The sequence below is a fragment of the Perca flavescens genome, chromosome 8 (genome assembly GCF_004354835.1).
Source record: "Perca flavescens isolate YP-PL-M2 chromosome 8, PFLA_1.0, whole genome shotgun sequence".
Classification (NCBI taxonomy): Eukaryota; Metazoa; Chordata; class Actinopteri; order Perciformes; family Percidae; genus Perca; species Perca flavescens.
In genome coordinates this window covers 3860895-3877095 of record NC_041338.1, presented here as the reverse complement: position 1 = coordinate 3877095, position 16201 = coordinate 3860895, and the positions used below count along the sequence as shown (strand labels likewise).

Below are 16201 nucleotides of genomic sequence, written 5' to 3'. Positions count from 1 at the left end.
TTGTCTTCTACTACTCATATTTATTTGGTTATATCATGCAAATTAACCACCACCAAATATGAAAATATGTTTAATAGGGTAGCCATGTCCTGAGAGTCTTTACTCAGACTTACTTTATATTTCCCACAACAGAGAACATGGCTGCATTCAGTCAACTTCTGTCACAAGATTTCTTTTCTTTATAAAGTCAAGTCAAAAATGGACCAACCAGTTTCAGGGATATCTCTCTTTTAAGAAATCAAGCTTGAACAGGACTTTTACATTAAACGCACACGTTCGACATCACATAGAGAAAAGCCATTATTTCCAATGGGGAGAGTGTCTGTGCGAGCCAAAAAGCTCTGCGCTGATTTTTAAAGTGCTCCTATTATGCTTTTTGGCTTTTTCCCCTTTCCTTTATTGTGTTATATATTTTTTTTGTGCATGTTGTAGGTTTACAAAGTGAAAAAGCCCAAAGTCCACCCCAAAGGGACTTACCATCTCCAACAGAAAACACTATTCACAAACTGCTCCAAACAGCTCTATTGTAGTCCAGCCTTTACTTCAGAGACAAACGTGGTCACTTTGTAACACACGTTATAATGCTCACCTAGCTGCTAGCGAGGCACGCCCTCATTCTCTGCTTCTGACTGGCTAGTAGTCCTTACCTAGGTACTGTCAGGGCACGCCCTCATACTCTGCTTCTGACTGGCTAGTAGTCCTTACCTAGGTACTGTCAGGGCACGCCCTCATATTCTGCTTCTGACTGGCTAGTAGTCCTTACCTAGGTACTGTCAGGGCACGCCCTCATACTCTGCTTCTGACTGGCTAGTAGTCCTTACCTATCTACTGCACATGTGCGACTCCCAACAAAGATGGAACAGAAGTGAGATGTCTCACTCTGTAGCTAAAACAGAGAGCTCAACACACAGGGTGAAAAGAGGAGCTGCAGCAATGTGCAGTACAACAAAAATATGGTGTTTTTTGAAAATTAAACCACATAAACCTATTCTGATATAACCTCTAAATACAATTATGAACCTGAAAATGAGCGTAACATGAGATCTTTAACTAAAAGTTCAACTAAATTGAATTTCTGCGGCACTGCCTCACCTGAGTGACAAGTTAATGTTGAGCTAGCAACAGGATGCAGGATGCTTCGACACAACACCGCTCAGTTGGTTTTCGCGAAACATTTGTTCAGCACTACCTCGCTCCTTTTCTCTATTGTGCGTAAGCGAAGACAATTGCGTAGGCTAGTTTACCAATATGGGTCACACAGACGATGCATTTTATGAACACTCCCCGCTGGAGTAGGTGGCATGCTTTTTTTTTTTGCGTTTCTGTATTAAATGTTTTTTCCCGTGTTCAAACGGTAGCTTGAATTTTGAATACAAAATGACACTATTTTTACCTCATTACGAGTTTTATTTTTAAGGATTTGTTTGAACCAGCTAGCTTAAAAATGCAACTACTTATTATTTGACTTCCACTTATCGCGGTTCGCAGTAGAAGCCGATAAAAGTGACTAACTTCATTCCCTTTTATGGAGAAGAGAGGAGCGGCGTAAAGGGATGACAGAGGCAGTAAAAGTAAAGATGACAGTTGAGCGGGGACAACGGGGAAAAGAAAAAAAGTGCTGCAGTGAAAGGAAAAGATGAGGAGAGAGATGAAATAAGAAGTCTGAAGTTCAGTGAAGGGTGCTCTCTGAGGAACAAAAAACCTTCAGTGGAACAAAAAGCAAGTGTTTCCCCTGAGGGAGGCCGGCAGCTTAAAGAGAGAGAGAAGTAAAAGCATGACGATTTTAAATTAGTGCACTTATGTTGTGTTTACCCCGAAGGTTTAAATTGTTAGGGGAGCAGAACATATCAGTGAGACCCAGATGTGCTCTAAACAAGCGCACCTTGGACAGCCTTTGACTCTTGCTAAAGCCTGAGGTGCTTAAATTGGAGGTAGGAGGACCACAGAGGGAAGAGGCAGGGAGCTGTGTGTTGACAGAAGCAGATTGGCTTTGCCTTGTTGGCTTTTTTTTATATATATATCTCACATTCAGGTAGATGTGTTTAAATCAATCAATCAATCAAATATTTGCTGTATTAATACTAAGGCCACTGTAGGCACAAGTGGCAATTACAGGATGAGGGTTAATAAAACAATGTCCCAAAGACGGTCAAACTGACTGATTCTGATTCTTTATTTATAAAGGACAACACACATTAATCAACATTTCTGTAAATATGTGCCAGTGTTAGCCAGCCGGCTAATTTTTAACTGTAGTCCTTTGGCCAGATGATTATAGACCAGAGCAGCAGGAAGCAGCAAGACATTAGTACAGGTTAAACTATACAGACAGAAGTCAGCATGTCTTTTATACAACAATATAAGTGTGCTAACGTAATCCAACATAAGCCTCCATAAGCTGCTGGTCATTGTTAGTCACCCACCAAGTAAAGTGTAGCAGAACACCCCCTTAGTGCGCTGATCAAGGCTGTGTTTTTCTTGCTTATCAATTCAGCTTGAGCATAGTGTTATTCTTTTTGTATAACGAAAAGCAAGTCTATATACAGTGCAGATAAGCCCATTTTGTGACAGGTAATGACTCAATTCATAAGTGTGTCAGTGTGGAGATTATTGCATATGAAGGTGTCCAGATGTGCAGCTTGACTGTCCCATGTATTGTAACAGCTGTGAGTTTAACTACCAAACACAGCCCGTGTTTGCAGCCTATATCAGTCAAGGCTGTTAATAACATTTCAACTCCACATGCAGTGTCTAAATTTAAAACATTCCCGGATATGTTGAATAATAATGGTGTCCATGCCGGGGCAGGGTTGTTTCCCTGCAAATGTTTGGGTTCCTCATCGGGGCCTGAAGGGAGCCCGGGGAGAGTTGGGAGTTTGACATGACTCTGCAAGGACAGCTCAAGGATAGCACAGGACAGCTGTCCCCACAGTCATTAGGCTGCCTCTACCCCCATACGCACTCATCATCCATGTTTTTCTCACAGAGGTCCCGCTCGTTCTCTCTGGAGGTTTTGTTGTCTTCACCCTGTCTCTCTCACTGCGTGCAAGATAAATGCTGTCCTCTGCAGGCTCTCTGTCTCCGTCTCTCTCCGTTCCATTCTCCCTCTCCCCCTTTCTGAGACCTTTACAGTAGAGGTCTCATTGATGACTGATGGTCCTGCTCTGTCCCCAGGCCCAGTCAGCCCTAAGAACAAGAATAAACTCATATTACATTCATTCCTATGGGACTTTGGTGTCCAGAGAGCAAGAATAGAGAAGGGTGCAGAGAGTAGGAGTGAGGGCAGAGACTGAGAAACGGGATGGTAAACGAGTAGAGAGAGCGACAAAAAGAATGGTGAAGGGGGGTAATAGCACAGAAAGAAAAACGGATGATAGATGAAGACAAACTAGAAAGTGATGAGTGGAGAAGAAGAAGTGGACAAGAAGTAGCGATAACGTTTCAGAGGACTCCTTCAGGGTTGGCATCAGGCCGCTGGCTTGGCAGATGATAAGTGTCTCTGTGTCTCTTAGACAGGCCATCTTTGTGTGTCTCTTTCTCTTTCTTTCACTTGCTCCATTTGCGTGGGATCAATTGGTAGTTTAGGCCAAACTTTGCCCTCTTCTTAGATTTGCACTGCCTCCCTGCTGTTTCTTTTACAGCAGGAACTAAATCAAGCTGCTTTCAGAAATCAGTTAAAAAAGGGAGCACTTTTTTTTTGTGCTGTCAGTTAAACGCGTTATTATCGGCGTTAACGCAAACCCATTTTAACGGCGTACATTTTTTTGTCGCGAGATTAACATTCTTTTTGGTCTAGCAAACTTTGTAGTTTTTTTCACATGCTGTTGCAACAACTAGTAACGTTAGAAAAACTACAACACCACACAAGATCTAGCTAGACTGGAAACAAAACAACAGGCACGCCGCTTAGCATAAAGACTGGAAACAGCTTTGACAGAGTCAGCAACTTGGCTTTGTCAAGTGAGGAAAATATCCGATATGCGATAACATTGTTGAATATCACAATAACAATATTACTTGCGATAAATAAACCGATATTAAAGGTGCTCTAAGCGATGTTGGGTGACGGCACTTCTTGTTGATGTTCGAAGTATTGTCAAACAAAACGAGACTAGTTCGCCCCTCCCTCCTCCTCATCCCCTCCCCTTCTTGTCGGTTATTGGCTGGAACACTGTTTGTTATGTTTGGTGGTGCAGGTCGGCGCAGTTTGTTTTTGTTGGCGTTTGTGGAGCCTGGGCTGTCTACAGAGACCGCGTTTTTTTACAGTGTGTTCAGGGGACAGGCAGCTAGCGGATAGTGAGGAGATGTTTGCTGTATGTGACAAAAATGTTGTAGCCTAAAAAACATGTGACATCGCTTAAAGCACCTTTAAATTTTACTCAGTTCTGCCTTTTTTCAGCTTTTAGTGTTCTACTAAAATACAACACATTGCTTGTTGAATTAAACAAAGAAAAACATGTTTTTATTACTATTAACATTATTTTATTAAACAAATTGAACATTGAACTGAATACAAAAGACACCATCTTGTGTCTTTCACGATGTGTCGCAGTTTTTCGGGATCTCTGTTTATTGCGCGATGGTGATAAAACAATTTTTTTTATGGTGCAGCCCTATTAACGATTTATATCTTTGTTTAAAGCTAGAGTGCGTAGTTTCTGTCTCCCCCATGCAGTTGCTAGTAGCCAAGGAGGACATGGTGGAATTAAAAAAAACATGATGGACTCTTCAGAAGAGGTCATTATCTTCACTCAAGTTTCTGCGTGCAAAAGTGACTGGACGCCGCAATCTTCTGAACATAGCCATGCTGAGAAATCCAGAGAGAGTTGTGTGGAGCTGATAGTTTTAATTAGCTTTGTAGCAACTCATTTGGCAATGGCTTGAATGTAACGGACGTTCCTTAATATAAAAAAGTTATGAATTAAAGCTTTAATCCGCACTACAAAAGTGTAACAACGACACATGATTTTACGGGGGGTTATGTGCTATTTCTGGCTGGCACTGTTAACTTCATGGAATCATAGCTAGTTGTCTGGCAGCTGGTTGCCTGGCAGCTGGTTGCCTGGCAGCTGGTCCCAGCTTGTGGCTTCTACACTTTTGCTGTTAAGCGTAGTTTATTACCTTTGAACACAGCCCGACTAGCTGTTTCCACCTCTGTACAGTCTATATCTTTTTCCCCAAATGTTGGTTAAGCGAAAACTCCTTAATTCTCTCTGTCCTCACATCTTCACTGTGTCTCTCTGTGTCTCCGTTACTACAGTGTGAAGATGGTGCTGCTGTGGACGGCCGGAGACATCTTCAAGACCACCTACTTTGTGATGAACGAAAGCCCGGCTCAGTTCTGGGTTTGCGGTTCAGTCCAGATCCTAATCGATGTGGCCATCCTGCTGCAAGTCCTTTTCTACAGCCAAGACACACGGGTCAAGTTAGGTTAAACATGGCTGTTGCTTTGGGCGGCACAAACCTGGGCTCGTGTCTACGTTTTAACGAGTCTGATCATGCAAGGCTTTTTAATAAAATCAACTGCAAAGTTGATGGAATATCATGAAAGACATTTAGCATCAAGGAAACTGAGAAAACCAAAGTCAACATAGATTAAGTTTTTTTGTGTTCAACCTTGTTTCAAAGTATTCTGCATAAGGGTATCATGCGGACCCAAACAATGTACCTTCCAGTGCAATTAAGCAAATAGTTTTAGCCTTGAACAAACTACTAAGCATTTTCAGTCAAGCACTTATAGCCAAACTTTTGGCTTTACATTGTTATTAAGATAAGGCAGCAGTTTGGTGAATTTTTAGCATTTTATACTATTTATTTGTTCTCCGTTGAACATTACCTGCATCCTGGAAGTGCAGTGGACATGGAAACTGTGAGAGGGAAACATCACTCACATTGGCAGCTCACTAGCAGCAGTTCTGTGCTGCTGTACTGGCAGCTGTAGCAACTACTGCCTGACTGATGAGTCTCCCACTTCACACTCCACACCTCACTGGACTCTTTGATGCATATACATTATGTGTGTACGCGTGTGTGTTTGGGTGAGGCATGCAGCCAAAATACATTTTTGCCGTTGGCCTCCAGCGCTTAGCAAAGCCCACAGTGCGTACACCAAGTAATGGTAACTACATAGGACATCAATCTTTGTGTTATGACTCTGCTTTGTGGCTTAATTGCCAAGCGATGTGAAAGACAACGAAAAGTGCTGCGATGCTTTGCACTGTACCTCAGTCACAAAATTGTTTGTAGACACCAGAGGACACAATATTACTGAATATTTGTGGCATTTTTAGCACATATGTCCTCGTCCCATTACTGCTGATTTTGTGATGTGTCTTTGTTTTTTTTCAAAATGCCCTCTTGTTCTTTGAGACAGCAACAGGGAAAGAATTACTCATAAGCATCGAGGATAAGTATCTGTTAAAACAACATGATCAGCAGGAATATAAATTTATTTATGCTGGATCTTTCATTGATACACACCCATCGCCCACTTTTTGACTAAGTGTCAAGCATCAAATACTTCCAGTATATAAAATGTAACCAGGTCAGAATTGGTTTAGTCCTGAAGAAATGTACCTTAAGGGACTGTATAAAGAGGACGTTGTAACTTAAGTATAACTATATATAGTATATATAGTATTGCCCATTATATAACCTACATAATACCTAAGGATATATAGTTATTTATGTAATTATTAATTATATCCAGGGATGGATAAAAAATATATATAAATCCAGTGTGACAAAAATTAATGAAAGAGCACTTCCTACCCTGCCTTTAGCTAAAAGACCCTGTCTTAACCCCAAATAACTTTCATACAGTCCTTTAAAATGAGAGTATTTAATTTTCCCTTTCTTACAGAGGACAGAAACATTAAAACCTGATTTATCCATTCCAACCTTCCAAAATGCAAAAATTGTCATTTCTGTTTATAATCAAAACACTAATTTAAAAAGATAGCCTCTCAAGGCGAGCTGTGGTTCTCTCACCAAAGGCACCGCAGGATGAAACAGATCAGTAGCAGCAGCTGATCTGTAGTCAGCGCAGGTTTCTTTTTACTTCCCCCATAGGCATGATTTAATTAGGTAGCAAAACTACTCTACCTGCTTATTAAAACTTCCGGTCACCTTTATAACTTAGCAGCCAGTTTTTGCCCGTCTGGCTCTGTGTTTGTAGTTTCTCCTCAGGAAGCATCCTGTTGAAGTTACACGCTGCATCATGCAGACAACCTCCTCCTGGATCCAGCATGCCTCTGCCATAGGATAACATTTGTAAAGGTAGTATTGCATCTCAGTGTAATTTAGTACTATTCTCAGTGTCATCATGTAAAAATATAGGTCTATTGTAAATGAAAGAACATTTTGGGTTACACTTTACTTGAAGATATCTTCATAAGAGTGGCATGACACTGTCATGAACATGTCATAAACATTATAAACAAGTCATAAACGTTAATGACATAACGTTTCTGTCATTAAGTGTCTTTCGGTTTTTGTCATGAGAAGTTATGGTTAGGGTCAGAGTTAGAGTTAGGGTTAGGGTTCATGTGTCATGTGTCAATGTCAAGGTCACGTTTTACCTCTGTTTGCACTAGTTTGACATTTTCGGAATTGCTGACTTTTGTTAGCCTAGAAATCTAGACGCACCCTAGTGACAGCAAATGTAATTTGCAGCCAAGGGGGTCTAGGCACTCTCCGTTGGCTTGCGAGCTGGAAAAACCAAAATCTGGTCAGGCCAATCACATCATGTATAGAGTCAGTGGGCGGGGCTTATTGCTGCTGCTGCTGGGAACAGCGGTCTTCTGGAAGACTTGGAGTTAAGATTTTCTTTGAGAAAAGAACAAAGAACGGCACAGAAATCATTCTTATAAAAGCAAGGTTTGTGTGGGAGTTTTGCCGACTGAATACGGCAAAAGTTTAATCTCTCAACTAGCTCCGCTACCTTCTTCGTTGCTCTGGTTGGTTTTAGAGCTATCCTATTGCGTGCAGAGGGAACTTGAAAGACAACCGTTTATCCCGCCCCTCGGATTGAGCCCTGCCTTTTGGCTTTCTTGCAGAAAGTTAGATCAGAAGATCAATACCACTTTCATGTCTGTATGATAAATATGAAGCTATAGCCAGCAGTCAGTTAGCTTAGCTTAGCATAAGGTCTGGAAATGGGTAAATAGGTATCTTGGCTCCGTGTAAAGCTTTAGCTTCAGAGGTGCTGGTTGGTAGGTTTTGTTAGCTTTAGCCATAGCCAGGCTAGCTGTTACCACAAGTTTCCAGTCTTTATGCTAAGCTAACTGTCAGACACGAGAGTGGTATTGATCTTCTCATCTAACGAAGAATAAAGAATAAATGTATGTTCCCAAAATGATTGTTTTTAGGTTATCAATCATTGTAAGGCATTATAAGGTTTCAGTCCAATAGAGAAACTAATACAATCTCAAAGGAAAAGCACTTCAGTCTGTTTTTTTGTTTTTTTTAATAGATCTCATAATTAATAGATATCAATTTATGCCATATATGTGTATGTATGAAAATAACAAACCTTATTCAGAGGGAATGTTGGAATGTTTTGGGATTATGTGTTTGATGGATGCACCTCACTGTGCCACATTATGTAGGAGTCTTTGCATTCATAATTGTATTTCTGCTGGTGCTGTAACACATCTCAAATATTTTTGGGATCGGTCAAAATTGTCCAGGTTGCTGATCGACTTTTCTGATATGCGGCTCCGACTGCGAGCTTTATTGTTCTGTGACCTTCCGTGTTGTCATTCACGTTATCTGACATTACATCTGTAAACCACCGTATTGGAAGATGCATGTGTCTTATCTCCTGTACCCTGCATAACACAGTTGTTTTGAAATTGCATTATTTCTGTATTCTATATGGTCTTATCACCAGATGTGTATCTTTTTATTGTCTCTCTCGGTAGACAAACAGCACCCTCACTGGATTTAGTTTAACATATGTGCTGTATATCCCTGTAGCATTTTCTTTTCAAGGGCAATAGCACAGATTAACACACACACTGCCCGGTTGTGATAATCGCTCCACCAAATTCACATTATGGTAAACATATTTGTTGCCTTACAACTGCAACACTGATAAGAAATAGGTTGCTTGTCATTTCTGAGGAGGGAGAGACTGTTACTTCTACCAGATGTAAGATATATATTCACTATAGCATAAAAACAATTTATTAATTATCAGTTATGACAAAAACAGAGTCCATGAAAAGATTTGTGTGACTTTTAGTTTTCATTTGATGTTTCTTCGTATAATGTATTTACAGGATCTGTGAAACCAAAACTACAACCAAAAAGTAAGTGTTGCCTTTTCAAGTATTTTAAAGGTCCAGTGTGTAACGTGTTTAGTTGTTCATGATCAAAATCTGTGTTGCCCGTTCACAAACTTGTCCATTTTCATGAATATTTACCACCACCATCAATTCCAAGTAGTCCTATTGGCTTGAAATTTTACATTTACATTTGCATTCGCATAAAGTGGGGCTCGCTCCATATTCATGCTCCATCTTGAACTACGTTAGCCGGTAAGGGACATACAGGACATACTGCTCCGCCTTTCACGTTTTCGCCATCACATGATAAACTCACAGGTGCTGCTAATGCTGCTAACGGGTATCGTAGCTTCCCGGCCCCGGAAAGTTGGAAGATGGAAACATGGAGGACCAAACGTATTCAAAATCCAAATTTCAGGAACAGGAGTCTTCTTCTTCTATATTATAGGATATTGAAAGAGCAAGAGGTCAGCTTTTTGAAGTGTGAAGGCTACCGTAGCTGTAATACGTACTTTGAACTGCGTGGTGCGAGAGAGTCGATTGCGATATATGATCTCAACACTAGATTGGAGAAATTCCCACACACTGGACCTTTAAAGTCTACCAGATCTATTAAATGTCATGTCAACACCATGATGGTTACCGTAAGATGTAAAGGTCTGTGACAGTATACAGTGACATATCACATATGGAAATTGTGTGTTCGCTGTATGTGAAACATGTATCATGATATTTTTCTCAAATATAGAGTATTTATATTTCAACACGTGTTCTTGTGTCTTTAGTGGCAGTGTGTTTATCGAAATGAATGAATGTCTTGGAGCGTATTAAGAAGACAAGGTTTGACACTGACAAAGCAGAAGGAAAAATCTGAATCTGATCTGAGTCCAGCAGGCCTACAGCTGGATTTAGACACCATTTCTACCCAAAATGTGCATTAAAACCTCATGTGAACCCTTTATAGTTTATCTAGATCAACCAGTAATATCAGACCTAAATCATTACACAACATACACAGCTGTGATAGAGAGAGTGTGTGTGTGCCTGCTGTCCTGGGAAAACCTTGGATTCCACTTTTTGAAAGGATATTGAGAGTGTACCTGGGCACCAAATAAATCATGAAAAAAGATGTATACAGCAGCGCAAGTTAAAATCCCTGACAGTAAGCAGTGCAGAGCAGCACTGCGTATGGATAGTAAAATATTTAAACGGATACCATAGATAATGGGAGGCTGTTGATGGTTTATAGATGAGTTAGACAAGGACAGACTGTGCGCTGCACCTGTTTGCTGCCTTCCCTGTACTCATCTCCTGACCTGGCTTGTACTGTACAATCCATTAATAACAAGTTGAGTCAGACTTGTTCCCATGATATATTCAAGACTTTCCATAGTTGTTCATAATGGACCTCTCTCTGGCTGACTGCCATCGTCTGCCTTCCTGTCTTTCTGTCCACCCATCCATCAGCTGATCATCTGACGCGTCTGTCTATACAGTGGCTTGTTTGAATGATTGATGAGGTGGGCCAAAATAGTCCTCCTGCACTTCATGTCTGTGATGTGCCGCACTGCCCCGTCCTGCTCCATGTATTAAAGTGCTCATATTATGCTTTTTGGCTTTTTCCCCTTTCCTTTATTGTGTTATATATCTTTTTTGTGCATGTTGTAGGTTTACAAAGTGAAAAAGCCCAAAGTCCCCCCCCAAAGGGACTTACCATCTCCAACAGAAAACACTGTTCACAAACTGCTCCAAACAGCTCTATTGTAGTCCAGCCTTTACTTCAGAGACAACCGTGGTCACTTTGGAACACACGTTATAATGCTCACCTAGCTGCTAGCGTGGCACACCCTCATACTCTGCTTCTGACTGGCTAGTAGTCCTTACCTAGGTACTGTCAGGGCACACCCTCATACTCTGCTTCTGACTGGCTAGTAGTACTTACCTAGGTACTGCCAGGGCACGCCCTCATACTCTGCTTCTGACTGGCTAGTAGTCCTTACCTAGGTACTGCCAGGGCACGCCCTCATACTCTGCTTCTGACTGGCTTTACTGTCCTTACCTAGCTACTGAGCATGTGCGACTCCCAACAAAGATGGGACAGAAGAGTGATGTCTCACTCTGTAGGTAAAACAGAGAACTCAACACACAGGGTGAAAAGAGGAGCTGCAGCAATGTCCAGTACAACAAAAATATGGTGTTTTTTGAAAATTAAACCATGGAAACCTATTCTGATATAACCTCTAAATACAATTATGAACCTGAAAATGAGCACAATATGAGCACTTTAATGATAGTGTGTCGTCATGCTGTGAAAGACGGTAATTTCGGCACTTTTCGCCCCCATTGTGTGTTCCATACTTCAGTTCATAAACCGATTTTTGTCAACGTCAGACTTACATACTCCCAGAATGTTTGGCTTGGATTAGAAAAACGTCTTTTTTACTAGAGGTGCAAATTACGATAAAGTATTATATCAATTCTTAGGACAACGATACAATATTTATATTTATATCACAAAGTCTGTCCGATACGATTCGATTCAATTCAGGGTCCTGCAACCGATATGAGACAACACATAAGCCCATTTAACACAATCAGTTACATTTATATATATTTACAAAAAACAACTAAAATATGATTTGATAAGTCCATTACTGAGCTCTGCAAGACATTTAAATTAAAAACAATATACTTTTTTAAATAAAAAGAATAACATAAAGTGGGAATTTCAAAATAAAGGTGACGATATGTATCGATAAATTTGATTTTGTGTCGATAATATTGGATCGTTGAGGACTGAATCGATATATATGGACCCAGATCGATATATAGTTAAACCGCTATTCTTTACAAGGGTGGGGGTGTGGTTTCATAAGTTCTTTTAGAAACAAGTAGCTTGGGGCGCCTTCGTAACTCACCTGGTTGAGCTCCCCATGTTCCAAGGCTCAGTCCATACCCCAGCGGCCCGGATTGGAATCCAACCCTACCAATACCAGCCCTTTGCTGCATTTACACCCCCTTTCCTGTCTTCATCTGTCCTATAAATGAAAAAAAGAAACAAGTACCTTATAGGCAATAACAGGCCAACAATGTCAATCATTGTCATAAATGTTGGTCCTGGCATGGACTGTCAGCTTACTGGAAGAATACCCGTCAGGCTATAGAGGAGCTAATCAGAATCCCCATCTTCCTCGACCATAGCCAACAAGTTGATGTAATACAGCTTTACTAAAATATTAAACAGGATTTTCTTCCAAACTGCCATCAACAGCTACAGCTGTAGTTAATGACTTCTTTAATCCAAAAACAATTCATCCCATAGTTGGATAACCCTGTGCACTAATCAGCAGCACCCAGATGTGTATGTTTTGAAAACATCAATTCAACCGAATCCCTGTAGCATGGCCATCCTCCATCTCATATCCACAAATAGCTCCAGTTCTTAGGAACTGCTGTCTTCTTGCCATGTTTTGTTATCATAGTAGATTACCAAAGTGGACATATGGCCATCCATTTTCCTCCTTTAAACAAGACAGAGTCACCCCTAATAAAAGGAGTGTGGGAGGGAGATAGAAAGTCAGATCAAACTCATTGTTTTTGGGAAGCAGGCAGCTGGTCTTATAGTAATAGGCTAGGTAAGCAGCGGAGCCACTCTAAAAAGCTCATCAGCTGGAGAATGAGAGAAAAATGGACTGCTTAGCTTGTCATCAAAACTAATAAAAAACATTTCAAAGCTCATTTGTAGTGGGAACCACTTCTAAGATTGAGCCTTGACCCCCTCTCTTGTCAAAAAGTGGATGACGGGGCACTGAAAGGAGGAGTAGATAAGGCTCTGAAGACAGGAGGCAGTGCAGAACAGAGGAAAATATATGTTTTGGGGGAATTTGACAACCAGATGGTCTTCCAATCCTGTGATGTTTCTTAGCCCTGCAGGCATAACTTGGAGCACCTAAATGAAGAGGGAGAAAGCAGAAGAGGAGACGTATGCAGAAATTAAGTTACAAAGGTGTGAAGTTTATTGATATTTTTACAGTAATTGCCAGCGTTAGAGAGAGCATGAAAAAAAAGCCAAAGACAAACATAGCAAATATAAGGCAGACCAGAGGGAGAGGCAAAGTGCAACTCTAACTGTATGCTTTCGGGAAATGTAGTGTAGCCAGATGGCTCTGGGTTTAGAGCAGTCTCATGGTCCCACAGTCCAGGACATTCAGTCCCCCCACCACCACCACCCCCACCCAAGGCATGAAATGACAGGCCGCGCACAGCGGGACAGGATCAAACTCTCAAGATGGATGAGTTCTTTCCTAGGTCACTGACTGCGGAGAACAGCTATAGGTGCAGGGAGGAAGACAAGGACAAAGTAATAGTAATAAAGAGGGCTGTTTTCTAAACTGACCCTCATGCACTTTGAAATCTCTTCATTGTTTCCTTGGATTCGGTTGCTAAACCAATATAAGAACCAATATGTGTAGGACTGTATGTCTAAAGCTTTTCAAAGTAGAGACCTTGTGCATCCGTCATGTAGGCTACAGGGACTGTATAGGGAACAGATTTCACGCTGTGCTATAATGGAACAAGGGCAATAGCTGTTGTGAGTAATGCAGAGAGAAAATCAAAGAGAGTTTTTCTGCAAGATAAGCCTGCCTTCCCTTACATCTTATTCTTAGAGGTACATTACTTTTTCTCCACCTCACAAAGAAGAGGCAGTGATGTGTTACGTGTCAGAGTAGTTTGCAGTCTCTGTTTGATTCTGTTCCACGCAGCTATTCAGGTTGTAGAGTCAGCAACTCTGTTTAAAGCTGCACTAATCAGTATTTTAATATTACTGTAACAATGAATCCAATCCCACAGAGAATTATCACCAGACTGCGGTTCCCCTCAGCTCTACTGAACATTCTTACTTTCTTTTTTTCAGAACTTTTAGCTAATCTTTTTGGTTTTATGGCAACTGTACTGTGTTCTTGTCAGCCTGGTCTCCAGCAGCAGCTGTTTTCAGGGTGGAAAAGCTCCGATAAACCCAGTGTTTGCTATCTGTACGTTACCAAACGCCTACCAGGCAAAGTTAGCGGCTAGGTGAACACAGAGAAGCATCTGGCAGCAAGATGTTGGTGGAAAGTGAAAAAGGAGCTAAAAGAAGAAAGAATATGGGATTTAGGAGGTCAAAATCACAACATTGCTCCGTGTCTGAATCCGTACGACTTCTGATTAACACAGAACTTTAAAGGGTGTAACTATGCAACCCAGACTCACGGCAGTTCGTGAAATGGTCACTTTATTTAATCTATTATCTATTATATAATCTGTTTTTTTAAACTAATGGATTAAGAGCGGCAACGGTAGCGAGTAGTAGTAGTAGTATGTTTGGTTGGGGGGGTGGATGGGTCAAACAATACAGGACTTTCACACCGGAGACCGGGGATCGTGTCCCGCGTGTCACATTTCCTTTCCCCGTTCTTCTATGTGCTGAGCACCACGAAAAAAACGAGATAAACGTGTCCGTGTACACGAATCAATAGATTCAAAATAATGTGACCATTTCACTGCCGTGAGACTGTCTTGAACTATGTTAGCGTTGTTGTTGTTGTTGTTGTTGTTGTTGTTTTTTTTTATCAATAATGCATCTTTAGGTTTTCTGATTTGGGTTTGGTTTTAGTATTTTACATAGTATACAGTACATTGATGGTGAACTAACAGCAACAATAACTGATTGATACTTGATTAATTAAGTCAGTATTTTAACAAATCATGCCAAAGAATTCAGTAAGTTTTGGATCAAAATGTTCATATTTCTTGGTTGTTTTTATCTTCTCTGGTAGTAAAATAGATCTCTTTGGGTTTTGGACAACACACAAGACATTTGGATTTCATTTTGGGCTGTTTGGGTATAGGGCTGGGTATTGTTTAAAAAAATTACGACACAATACCTTTTTATTTTTACCATTTTCTGACATTAAACCGAACAATGACTCAATTACAGTAATCAAGAAATTAACATGCATATTAGTCATACCTGTCAGTGAGTGCGTCGCCTGGGAAGACTCAATAAGAAGAAGATAAAATACCACTGTGTGCCATAGTGGGAGAGCTATAAAGTCTTTAGTACCAAGCAAGCAGCTAGTTACTTCTGGGGTATCCATTTTATTCAAATAAAACAACCACTGGATAATTTAAATTTAATTTATTTAAATCTTCCTCTTTAAGCAGTGCTCAGTGACTGTTGAAGGAGTAAAGCATGCCTGAAGCAGGCAGATGGTAGAGGCTCAGTGCAGCTCCACGCAGCATGAAGAGGGGGGGGAGTCAGTAGGGTGAGGATCTTCCCCCCTTCTGATGGATGGTCTCATCTGGCCTGCGACTCCAAAGCAGGGAGCCAGGAGCACAACAGAGATCAGAGCAGAGCCTCACAGGTCACATACATCGTACCACGGACAAAAATGTAAAGGACATGCATCACACCTGAGTCAATCTATAAAAATAAGGCTGTATGCACTGACCTCTATATCATTTATAGGAGAGATGGGATGCTGCTGCAGTATGTTTCGCAGTAGAAAGGGTGTATGTGAGGCTCCTGCAGCCACTCTAACTCAAGTCTCCTTGAGGATAAACAAGCTCAGTTGCCCCGACTTCGCCAACTGTTCCTCTGTGGAGTACGTGTTTTTTTTTTGGTTTTTTTTGCTGTGCTGACATCTTCCGTCTGAAGATCGAGTCCACAGATGGCCAAACAGCTCCCTTTTTTACATCATCGTGATCTCCCTCAGGTTTATTTTGGAATCATTAGTTCTCTGAAGGGGACAGGTTATTCTAGCCATTTTTCTCTGTTTGGAGTTTGTGTGAGTGTGTACGTGTGGGTGTGTACATGCTGTGTATCGTGACGGAGAATGCAGCACAGTGTCATGTTACGTGGGACGAAGACA

General features: G+C 41.0%; 1 protein-coding gene across 1 annotated transcript in view; it reads left to right on the top strand.

Annotated features, from left to right (window-relative positions):
• si:dkey-246g23.2 (PQ-loop repeat-containing protein 1) overlaps positions 1–5557 on the top strand; it is a 64971-nt gene extending 59414 nt beyond the window's left edge. The window contains exon 4 of the mRNA XM_028585619.1: positions 5261–5557. Within this exon, the coding sequence (XP_028441420.1) occupies positions 5261–5435 (175 nt within the window). The 3' untranslated portion in view covers positions 5436–5557. The remainder of the gene's footprint in view (positions 1–5260) is intronic.
• The last annotated feature ends 10644 nt before the right edge of the window (positions 5558–16201 follow it).